This window comes from Astatotilapia calliptera, chromosome 6 (genome assembly GCF_900246225.1).
Source record: "Astatotilapia calliptera chromosome 6, fAstCal1.2, whole genome shotgun sequence".
NCBI lineage: Eukaryota > Metazoa > Chordata > Actinopteri > Cichliformes > Cichlidae > Astatotilapia > Astatotilapia calliptera.
Genome location: NC_039307.1, coordinates 16692777 through 16704503, shown reverse-complemented (window position 1 = coordinate 16704503; position 11727 = coordinate 16692777). Strand labels below are relative to the sequence as shown.

The window sequence follows — 11727 nt, the reverse complement described above, 5'->3', positions numbered from 1 at the left end:
TTTTTAAGTGTTATGTAATCAATTACAGCAATTACAAAAACAATTTTTTAAAGTTCATTACTTAAAATATTAAGTTGCTGATTTTCATCATTATTATCATCATTTTAGCTTTCTCTTTTTTTATTGTAATAGCTTTTAAGAAAGGAATTCATTCAACATTTTTTTAATCAAATAACTTTTTTATTTTTTAACAGTAGGCATTTCAACACTTTGTATTTAAAAAGTGAAAATAAAACAGAAATTTAGATTTATACCATCACAGCCAAGTTATAGAATATGCCTTTATGTATTTAACACCACAGAAACAAATGTGTTCAATTGGTAAAAAATCTACTTAGAAAACATTTTGTTACAGTAATACTTCCATGCAAGTGTTCAGTAAATGTTAACTTTCAATGCCTACCAAACTTTACAAGATCTTGCATCTTTCTATTACACAATGCAGCAAACACCTTTAAGATCAATTTTACACATACAGGATTCAAAACAGCTAACAATTTGAAACAGAGTCAACATCTTTAACATAATGATGGTTCCATCAAGGTCAAGGAACAGCTTCTGAACAACTTCAAAAGTATATTTCAGATCCTTGCATTAGCTCAGATTGAGAGCATATATTATGCCCATGAGCAAAACACAGCACCTTGGGAAATTCTGGCCCTCCATGATTTTTGTTTCCTCCACCACAATGGTTGCAGTCTTATGGTTAGATCCAGGGGTGTACCGGTCACTGATGATGGCAGTTTTCATCACCTGCCTTAAGTTCTTCGGTGTCCTTGTAAAGCAAATTTTAAAAAATAGGTTAGTGAATTATAGAATCTTAATGAATTCAGATGATCAATGGAACGAACACACACACACACACACACACACACACACACACACACAATGCTGAATTACTTACACCAAACTTCATGAAAAGGTCCTCGTCCTTCTCTCCAAGGAAAGTGATAAGGCAGCAGATGGCTACTTCTCTGCTTGTTTCAATTGTCTTGTGCTATTTAAGAAAAAATAAAATATGAGTATAAAATACATGGGTGACTGACAACAAAGTGCATTTCAAAGCTACCCAAAGTCTAAATAGTTGTCCTACCTCAAGAAGCATGTCCTTGATCTGCCTGATTCTCACTCCCTTAGCTCCTCCCCTTGATAAAATGACATCCATCAGTTTTGGGGTGCAATTGTCAAGTGTAGCCATTCAAGGCTTACAGTGGTTATTCTCTTGAACTCCTCCTTTATCTGTAGAACACACAAATAGAAGAATTAAACCTTGCAGACTATTAGCTACACTGCATTAATGAATGCTCTAATACATTATTTAAAGAGGATAGAAGTGATCTAAGGCTACCCCAAGTTTTGAGGGAAGAAAAACAATCTTGGTGAAGACGAGGGAGACTTCCCCACCATAACCGTGGTGTAATCTCTAATGTTTTAGCAACCCTGTTTTTGCAGAGGTTTCGAATTTACACATTGTTCACTCCCAGCCCATTTTGTAAAAAATGTATAGGTCATGCAAGTTTTATAAAGACATAAAATAGGTGAGCCAGATGGAAAAAAGAAGCCTCTAGGTTATCCCTCTGACAAAACTATTCACAGTTTAAAGGTTTCTAATTTTGGTAAAAAGAAAAACAAAATTAGCCTAAGATCGAAATTAGATTGCACTGTGTAGCAAAACTTTAACCACGCTTTTCCTAGCCACAGTTGCACTCTCTAGCTGAAGCTGAAGACTCAAATGAAACTTTATAAGTCTTATCCTCTGCTGTGCTAAAGTTTAGAATGGCTAGCATTAGCTACATGTGGTAGTGCAAAGTATTTCCTTATCTGTATGAGCATCACATCATACACAAATCCACTACACTCAAAAAAATGAAACGTTGACTTTAATTAAAATTATTTTGTCAACAGGTTCCACGAAATTGAATTATGTTAGTTTAAAGCAAAAATCTTTAGTTCATCTAATTTAAAAAAACTACTTAAGATTAACAAGACATATTTAAGACTAACTAAATCAAGTTATGTTGTATGAACAAAGATGATATATTTTCAGGTTAGATAGTTTAGATTAGTTACTTCAACACATTTCTTATTTGTGGCAGTAAAATGTTAAATTTAAGTTAGATTAATTCAAATATTATATTTTCAGCCACCTTGTGCTTTATTAATTAGTTTTACATAAATCTATTTTGTCAACAGGTTCCACACAAATGAATTAAGTACATCCAACTTATTTTTTAAAATTTCTTTTATTGCCAACACATTCAGTGAGCATTTGTGTAAATCCAGTCCAAAATAAAACACAACAGCTCATTAGGGTTAGTAATTAACAGTATGTAGACAGATGCAACATCAAGACTTTAAATTAAATGTCTGTATCTACCAGAAATAGAAGAGAGAAAAAAAAACGCATTGAAGATCACATAACACATTGATAAGATGACACTTGAGTTATGCACATGTGATGCTAGTAAGGTCTGTGAGTGTTTTTTTCTTTTAGTGTCTAAAATGGATAGCAAAGTTGCTATTTGCAATGATTGCTTAGGGTCAGTCCAGTAACACAATGCCAATGAAGTGCTTTCCTCTGGGGCAACCTGGGACCATTTCGTGGCCTTTGCGTTTTACGTTTCCACGCCATTTCCACTGTGTTTAATGGAGTATAGCCAAACTTTCTAACATGAATTTTTTTCCCATTTTATTTTGAAATTCAGTCGGAGTTTTTAAAATGAGCTTAAATGGCTGAATAAAAGGCATACATCCACTATCGAACCTCGTGGCCGATTTCTGTCCCATTGAAACCCTTTATAAACGCTATTTTTCGCTATTTTTCACTGCACAATTATTACCGTTAATATCTGGGTTACGGCTTAGGTTTCGCTTTTGCTTTGGACAAGAGGCCTTGGAATTGTAATTTTTTCATTTGTCCACTGGATGGCGCCATTCACCCACAATTAACGCTTGCAGGAAAATCTCACATTTACAGCAGTGTCCTCCTCTTCAAATGATAAGCGTGGGTTACTGTTTCTTTTAAAAAAAAAAAAGATGTGTGTGTCTAACCTCAGAAAAGAGTGTGAGTCTAACTTCAAAAGATTTTTTTCTCCACTGTAATGTAAACAAATCAAATATAAAACCAAGGATCAAAACCAAGTTTCACTTTGTTTTGTCTGCAAGCTGGGGTTGTTTACGCAGCTGCACTAAAGCCGTGGTTATAAGTACATGTAGCGCGGAACTCGATCATTTTCCACAATGGCACGGCACTACACCACTAACGAGGTTTTGGAAATGTTACTTGACCCTGATCGCGATGATGGCTCCGCGGCTTCATCGGGGGATGGCTCCGCGGCTTCATCGGAGGATGGCTTCGGGGCTTCATCGGAGGATGGCTCCGCGGCTTCATCGGAGGATGGCTCCGCGGCTTCATCGGAGGATTCTGGAGATGAAGCAGAAAATGTATCGGAGGTGGAAACGGAGGAGCTGGATTCCAGTTCATCTGGAGGAGTTTCATCCGAAAATGAGAGTGGAGAGAGAGACGAAGAGCCAGCAGAGTGGACGTCTAAAAACGGAAGTATTGTGTGGGCTCCCACAAATTCCCAGACGTTCCGTTATGTCCCAGCAGCCACGGGACTAATCCCAGGGCCCACACATTACGCTGCTATGCGAATTACCGACCCAAAGTCCACCTTTGCGCTGTTTCTCACAGACGAAATGGTGATGATCATAGCGTCGATGACAAATCTTCAAGGACGACGCACGATCGAAGATTGGAGAGACTTGGACGCAGATGAAGTAAGAGCGTATGTGGGATTGCTGATTTTGTCCGGTGTGTATCGTTCACGACATGAGTCATTGCACAGCCTCTTCAGTGAGAAAACCGGACGGCCGATTTTTCGGGCCACCATGTCTGTAAAGAGATTTCAGCACATCACCAGGGCGTTCCGCTTTGATGACAAACTTTCCCGACCTCGACGCCGGGGTGACAAACTCGCTCCAATTCGCAGAGTTTGGGACATATGGGTGCACCGGCTCCAGATGCTATTCTGCCCGGATACAGAAGTGTGTGTGGACGAGCAGCTTGTGCCATTCAAAGGCAGATGTGGATTTAGGCAGTACATGCCAAAGAAGCCTGCAAAGTACGGCCTGAAAGTTTGGGCACTATGCGATGTAAAGACGTCATACGCCTGGAAAGTGCAAGTATACACAGGCAAAGAAGCTGGCGAACAGGCGGAGCGCAGCCAGGGAATGAGAGTAGTGCTGGAGTTAACAGATGGGCTCAAGGGACACACCGTCACTTGCGACAATTTCTTCACCTCATTTCCTCTGGCAGATGCGCTACTAAAGAGAAAGATGGCCCTGGTTGGCACAATTAGAAAAAATAAGCCAGAGCTTCCGCCAGTTTTGCTCCAGACAAAAGGGAGAGAGGTGCACTCCTCAATCTTCGCCTTCAAGAAGAACCACACCCTGGTATCCTACGTCCCCCGATGCGGAAAAAACGTCCTCCTCCTGAGCACAAAGCACCGCTCACCATCCATAACCGATGACAAGAGAAAGCCAAAAATAATAACGGACTACAATAAATGTAAAGGAGGTGTCGACAACCTTGATGAGGTAGGTGTCATTACCCATCAGTTACACACACATTTATTCATTCTTGCGCATATATTCTTGTGTAAAATATACATAGGTTTAATGTATTTGGGGTTTTTTTGTTTATGTTTTTTTGTTAGGCTGCTGGCTCCTACACATGCAGGAGGCGCACGGCACGGTGGCCAGTAGCCCTATTCCACCACCTGCTTGATGTTTCCCTCTATAATGGCTACATCTTGTGGAAGGAAACCGACCCATCATGGCATCGGGCCAAATCCTACAGGAGGAGGCTATACATCGAGGAGGTGGGCGAGATGTTAGTCCAGCCATGGATCGTGAAGAGAGGGTACCTTCCCCGCTCATCGCTCGCAGCAGATGTGGTGAGAAGTGCGCAGGCTGCTGCTGCAGGCCCCTCTTCAGGCACTCAAATGAAAAGCAGGAGACAATGCCAGTTTTGCTCAGACAAAAGAAGGCGAGTTGTGACCACCTGCTGCCACTGTGGAAAAGTCGCATGCAGAGACCACAGTCTTTCCATTTGCAAAATCTGCTCCACCTGAGCAGGACTGTCACACCCCGAAGCTCCCGCCCCCTGTCCGCCCCTTCCCTGCGCCTCCCCCTCCCTCTCTCTCTCACTCTTTTTTACTCATTCTCTTTCTCTCATACCTTTCCCCATTCCCAGCAGTATATATGTTAATGTTCATCGTTCCAAAATAAATGTTTTTCTGTTTCAAAGTGAACTTGTATTTTTATTTTCATACACAACAAGGTAATAAGCATAAGCAATAAGTAAGTAATTTACTGTGCTCCTGCAAAAAATAGTAATTGATCAAAACAAATGTTGGTGCCAATCTTTGTCTCATCTAAAGGCCTAATTGTAATAACAATCAAATATTACTTTAAATGTATTTTATGGAAAATATTTAAGTTTTTATGTTTTTTCTGTTAAAAAACAGGGCGCTCATGTACCCAAACTGGTATTTAAAAGGTTAAAACAATGAAAATATAATTAAAACTTGATATGGATATTTTAAGCAGAAGTAGTTTTAAAAGATTGACTAATTTAAAGTGGAAAAAAATATTGATATATAACCTTTTAGAGCACTTTTTGGGGCGGGACCATTTTTGGTCCCGAGGACAACGAAAGGATGGATTTTATAAAATGTGCTCCTGCACAAAAAATAGTAATTGATCAAAACAAATGTTGGTGCCAATCTTTGTCTCATCTAAAGGCCTAATTATAATAACAATCAAATATTACTTTAAATGTATTTTATGGAAAATATTTAAGTTTTTATGTTTTTTTCTGTTAAAAAACAGGGCGCTCATGTACCCAAACTGGTATTTAAAAGGTTAAAACAATGAAAATATAATTAAAACTTGATATGGATATTTTAAGCAGAAGTAGTTTTAAAAGATTGACTAATTTAAAGTGGAAAAAAATATTGATATATAACCTTTTAGAGCACTTTTTGGGGCGGGACCATTTTTGGTCCCGAGGACAACGAAAGGATGGATTTTATAAAATGTGCTCCTGCACAAAAATAGTAATTGATCAAAACAAATGTTGGTGCCAATCTTTGTCTCATCTAAAGGCCTAATTGTAATAACAATCAAATATTACTTTAAATGTATTTTATGGAAAATATTTAAGTTTTTATGTTTTTTCTGTTAAAAAACAGGGCGCTCATGTACCCAAACTGGTATTTAAAAGGTTAAAACAATGAAAATATAATTAAAACTTGATATGGATATTTTAAGCAGAAGTAGTTTTAAAAGATTGACTAATTTAAAGTGGAAAAAAATATTGATATATAACCTTTTAGAGCACTTTTTGGGGCGGGACCATTTTTGGTCCCGAGGACAACGAAAGGATGGATTTTATAAAATGTGCTCCTGCACAAAAAATAGTAATTGATCAAAACAAATGTTGGTGCCAATCTTTGTCTCATCTAAAGGCCTAATTATAATAACTAACAATGCAAAGTGAAGTGTCCACCTCAACAGCCACAATTAAAAAAAAAATGTAACAACAACAACAATAATAATAATAATAATAATAATAATAATAATAATAATAATAATAATAAATAGTCCACTGATATTAGCAATCAAAGAAAATTACATCACCATCCCAAATAAAACTTTAACAAAACTTGCCAACATTATGGTCTAACAATAAAACAGCTTGTCAGCGTTCAGTTTTTTTGCAACAGCACAGCAGTAACCATTTAACACTTGCCACTGTCAACATTTATTTTACTAGTGTTTGGGCAAAAAACTTCAGATGTAAACATTTTAACATGGAAACAATTGTTCGTCTTTAAAAGTCCACAAAATATACATTCATCCTGCATTCCCAACTTGGATGATCTGATATCCTCGTGTTGGTGTTGTTCCCAGACCATCATGAAAATGTTGTCACATTGTTGTGACGTTATTCTTTTGCGCGCCAAGCCATTCGTGCATTTATGAAATTCCAATGTTGCAAGGACAATATCAATTCTGCTTACTGTTTATTAAAGGGTTACGGTTAGGGTTAGGGTCAGTTGATCGGCGGACAGAGGCGGTTTCACGCAGCTTAAGTACAGTTTTTTGTTTTACGCCGGTTTTTCCCGAAGTCGCAAAAGTATGACGTCACAACATTCTGATTGGTCACTTGCAATGTTGATCCTGGAACAACATTTAGTATGATGATCTGGGAACAACACCAACACGAGGATATCAGATCAACCTCCTAACTTACCCTTATTTTTAGTATGTATTGCAATTACCTTTACAATGCACACAATGTAACACAAACTGAATATGAACATATTTCCACCTCATAACAATATGCCTTGAACGCTAATATACACACCACCCTTCAACATTTCTGGTGCAGTATCATCTCTCAATTAAATCCTTTAAATCTCAATACTTTTGATTGTCTCTTACTAGCCCCCCACAACAGTAAAATCTCTCAAATTGTAGTAGTTTACAAACTTTTCAAAATGTTCTAAATTTCTCTTAAATGTAATTTTCCCGTTATCTGTCATTTACAAATTACCATTTTATTCCCATTCAGCCTCCGAAAAACTTCTGTCCATCTGACAGAACATTCATCATCCAAATTAAAGGTTGGCTTATTCATTCAGTGTATTCTTGAGCAACTGTACCTTGGTCAAGAGTATGCTGACATACAGATGAAGGAAGAGCTTCTGAAGTACTTCAAAGAAAGCTTTCAGTCTTGAGGTTAACTGAGATTCAGTGCATATATCCCACCCATTAAGAGTGCACATGCAGAGGCCAGGTCTTCCAGGACACACTAGATGGTTATACCCACATCGGCTGGAGGAGTGCTGGCATCAGCTCTTTCGATGGTAAAGATAGCAAGGGTAATTTGTTCCAGCTCCCTCTGAACAGCTGTAGCTTAGACACAAAAACATAGAAAAATGGCATCCAGTTTTAAAAAAAGAAAGAAAAAGGGCCAAAGCTACCCTTTAATGACGTAAACACAATATTAGGAACATGCACCCCAGTGTGCCACTATTTCAGACTACAGATTCAACGATAAATATAAATAGTTTGGGTATACAAGAAGATTTCCCAAAACATTTAAACAGGTTCCATGCAAATTACAACAACAACAACATGCAACAACATTAGTTATTCAAAATTTGGTTTAATACAGATAAAAAACTAAACTAAAATTACCAACCAATTATTCTTTGAAGAGGATGCTTGGGTCTTCATTCAGGTAAAAAGGTAGTGCCCTGAGGACACACTCCCTCCCCTTTTCAATACTTTCCTTCTGTAGAGAGTGGCAGAGATACAGGAAGAGAAAACAGATATACTTTAGGATGACAGAAACTCACATTATACGCAAAATGAATGACATATCCACTGCACAGATAGACATGTACACAAGACCAACTAATCATCACATGAACATGAATAGTTAACCTGTTGGGCAGGGTTTCCACCACATTATATATGTCCATAATGGAGGTAAAGACAAACTAATACATCATCTTTTTTGCATTCAAAACATAACATAAAAACATTCACTTCTGGTTTAACCTAAATCAAGGGATCAGATTTTACATATGTTTAGGTAATTTAAATTTTCCAACGTTTTGAGTACCAAACTTTGTCTTGCTTAATATAAATGTAAGTGCACTGTGCAGCTACCATACACTAGCTGTTTAAATTTGAAAATGATCTTATTAGCCATAATATTTTGCTACCAACAGAATAACGCACCTGTGTGGCTGGGGCCAAAGTTTGTCTAATTTTCTTCCCTGCAACGCCTCCTTTTTTCTTGAAGACTTTTATGAGCTGGTCAGTGTATTGGTCAAGTTGTGTAAAAAGCCTTGGAACATGTGCAGCAGTAGTAATCCTCACATATTCTGCTTCCACCTGAAAATATATCAACAAACACAACATACTGTACTGTAAATATACATACTATATGTACACATATACAAACTAAAACTAATGTAGTAAGACCTCATTAAAGCTATAATTTTAACACAAACATTTACACAAAATGCTAATGGAGCCATTACAGCTTTTATTGTTATTTGTCAAGTTCCAAAAAATATTGATCACAGCTGATCTGAAAAGAATTTCATGCCTCAGGCCCTTGAACTGCAACCTTTACCATGGTTCAGATGTGGAGAAGAAATAACAGGGGCATGGGATGGGTCACAAAAGAAAACTTAACTTATAAAACAGTTTTGTTTTTAAAAGTATAACAGTTCACATACCACATACAAGCTCAGCAATACCACATACACCACATCAGTATAGGAGGGAGCAGGTAAAGGCAGGATCTGAGATTTATAAAGTAAAACAAGAAATTCATTACTTAATTTCAAGAAGCAAATTATTGTTTGAATTACAACTAAATAAAATACTACTCAGAAGAAAAGCAAGAGATTGACACTGCCATGTGCTAACTTTCTATAGAAGCAATTATCACCAGGTCTGTCGACCTCCATTGTCTGTCCACTCATATGTCTTGAATAATTTTATCAAAAAAATTAAGTGTGTACTTTCACAAACTGTAATTTATAACTACATTGATATGTATAACTCCGCTAGGAAACATGCTGTATTTACAGACCATTTTTACATAATACAGATTACTGATAGAGCAGAACAATGGTGTCACAGTGGCTTTCGCCCTTGACTTTTTGGATTTTAAATGTCACTTTATGCTATCCTTGCTATCCTATTCGATATTTCCGACTCTCGGATTACAGAAAAGGAATCCCAAGAAAGCAAATGGAAAAATAACCCCTTGAAAGAATAACCCCATGAACCCCTGTAGCTAATCCCTTAATAAAACAAAAAACAATAAAAATGTTTCTTACACAGTCCACAAAATAAGCATGTCCAGGACCCAGTAAAACTAATGTAAAACAAGCGCACGCAAACGATATAACATGTCTTGTAAGACAAATGCAAAATATAACCATGCTGGACATATAGATACTACACAACATAGTCAAAGAAAAAAAGTGGTCTTACCTCTCAAAGAAACAGTAGCTTGGCGCCAAAACAGCCTTTTTCAGTTAAATTTGAAGTCTTGCGCATGAGCAGGCACAAGCCGTGAAACCTTCTTGTTCTGCGCGGTTTCATTACAACTGTTTTTGCATTACTGCCACCTTGTGGATATACAAGGTATATCGATCCTAATTGACTTAACTTAAATGTTATGCGATCAAGTAACACATTAGTATTATGTACGTTGAATAATAGACACAATTACGTAGACTTGATTAGAAAAACATATGTTAACTTAACAAAAACATATATTTTAAGTAAAATGAAAATAAATAATTAATATACACTGAACAATCCACCTCATTCATTTTTTTGAGTGTACAGGTGACTAGCACAAATGCTTTGCTTTGGTAGAACTGTTATTTGTAAATCAAATGTTACTTACCTTGAAATGTCTTTTACAAAAGCTTGCACCATGCAACCCAACATGTGTGAATTTGCCCGGGCTAGTTAAGTCGGTAGGGGAGGGAATTTGAAATCAGAAGAAAAAAAATAAGTTATCTATTCAATTTCTTTAAGTAATTACAACTTGAATTTTATTTTGAACCCACTAACATTGGGATTTAATTTCAAATTACATATAAAATTAATTTAATGTAATTACCAACATTATTAATTCAACACAACCCAAAAAATAAAGTTTGCAACTTAGAAGGTCTATCTTAATCAATAAATTAGAATTTTTATGTTGCAGCTATGGATTTAATCAAGTGGTGGTAAAAGGCCTGATGAATTACTTTTTAGAGTGTGGACTCGCCTGGAGTAAGGGAATGCAGCATGTCTTCTACGTGAAAATAACTCCTGCTGAGCTGAGAACTCCCAGGACGTCTGTCCTGCCTGACGACTGGATTTCAAAGGGCAATTACATATGGATCCTGCGCCAGCAGCTAGATAGTGGTCAACCTGCTGCTTTATACGAAAGCAGAGATTAGAAGCCCAGTTTCCAATGAAGATGGCTGTGAATAGTCATTTTTTTAATTAAACTGAATTTTTTTCCGCACCTAGATTCAGGTTGTAGTTTAATTTTAATGAACCCTGGTAGAGAAGACTTTTTTCCCCTACTCAGACTTTAATTCATTATAAAACAATAGCCAGATTTGCTTCCACCGCCTTTCTTTTAGTGTTTTGTTTTAGTTTTTTTTTTTTTTTACATTTGCCTCAATACAAAGTATTGTACAACTATTGCTGTAACCAAATCTGTCAATCTGGATAAAAATTATTAAGACATTTAATGCGGAAACTAACACAAAATCAAGTCAAGTGAAACTGAAGCGGAAGAAAGGGTGAATAAAGACCACCTATTTGTGACCTATAGGTTCAACATGAAGCTTTGATGTCTTACCATTTTATGAGTTTTTATACAGTTTATTTTACAGCTTGGTAGAGCTAATGTGGCTATGTTAGAATCTCTGCCCACACAAGACATTACTGTCAGACAAACGTGTGAGACACAACAAAGTAGACCTGATGTCTCAACAACTAAACACAAGCTATATAATATAAAGTTAAATTCTCTGTCGAAGTGCATTTGATCTACTTAATAAGTTTATTTAAGTCTAACTGCTCACATTGCATGTTTGCAGAATGTATGCACATTTT

At 36.9% G+C, this 11727-nt stretch overlaps 1 protein-coding gene and 2 long non-coding RNA genes across 6 annotated transcripts; 1 reads left to right on the top strand and 2 right to left on the bottom strand.

The window, feature by feature from the left end:
• Window positions 1–202: 202 nt before the first annotated feature.
• LOC113024044 (uncharacterized) lies at window positions 203–11218 on the bottom strand. Of its 2 annotated transcripts, XR_003272634.1 has the most exons (5): window positions 10866–11218; window positions 10514–10574; window positions 1094–1239; window positions 905–997; window positions 203–775 (listed from the first exon to the last, which is right to left on the bottom strand). It is a non-coding gene; the product is annotated as an uncharacterized LOC113024044 (long non-coding RNA). The 2 variants fall into 2 exon arrangements; XR_003272633.1 differs by lacking the exon at window positions 10866–11218 and having other exon boundaries at window positions 204–775; window positions 10514–10651.
• On the top strand, window positions 2270–5315 carry LOC113024040 (piggyBac transposable element-derived protein 4-like). Its single transcript, XM_026170615.1, has 2 exons — window positions 2270–4599; window positions 4719–5315. Exons 1-2 carry the CDS (start codon window positions 3241–3243, stop codon window positions 5133–5135), a joined length of 1776 nt encoding a protein of 591 aa, XP_026026400.1. The 5' UTR covers window positions 2270–3240; the 3' UTR covers window positions 5136–5315.
• LOC113024043 (uncharacterized) lies at window positions 7290–10402 on the bottom strand. Of its 3 annotated transcripts, none has more exons than XR_003272631.1 (4): window positions 10093–10402; window positions 9327–9392; window positions 8276–8976; window positions 7290–7986 (listed from the first exon to the last, which is right to left on the bottom strand). It is a non-coding gene; the product is annotated as an uncharacterized LOC113024043 (long non-coding RNA). The 3 variants fall into 3 exon arrangements; XR_003272632.1 differs by lacking the exon at window positions 10093–10402 and having other exon boundaries at window positions 8276–8368; window positions 8821–8976; window positions 9327–10078; XR_003272630.1 differs by lacking the exon at window positions 10093–10402 and having other exon boundaries at window positions 9327–10084.
• Window positions 11219–11727: the final 509 nt, after the last annotated feature.

What these genes read in the sequence shown, in the direction of transcription:
- LOC113024040 (XM_026170615.1), top strand. Translation starts at nt 3,241, where the DNA reads ATGGCACGGCACTACACCACTAACGAGGTTTTGGAAATGTTACTTGAC. An exon ending in GTGTCGACAACCTTGATGAG is followed by an intron (nt 4,600 to 4,718) that starts GTAGGTGTCATT and finishes TTTTTTTGTTAG; the next exon opens with GCTGCTGGCTCCTACACATG.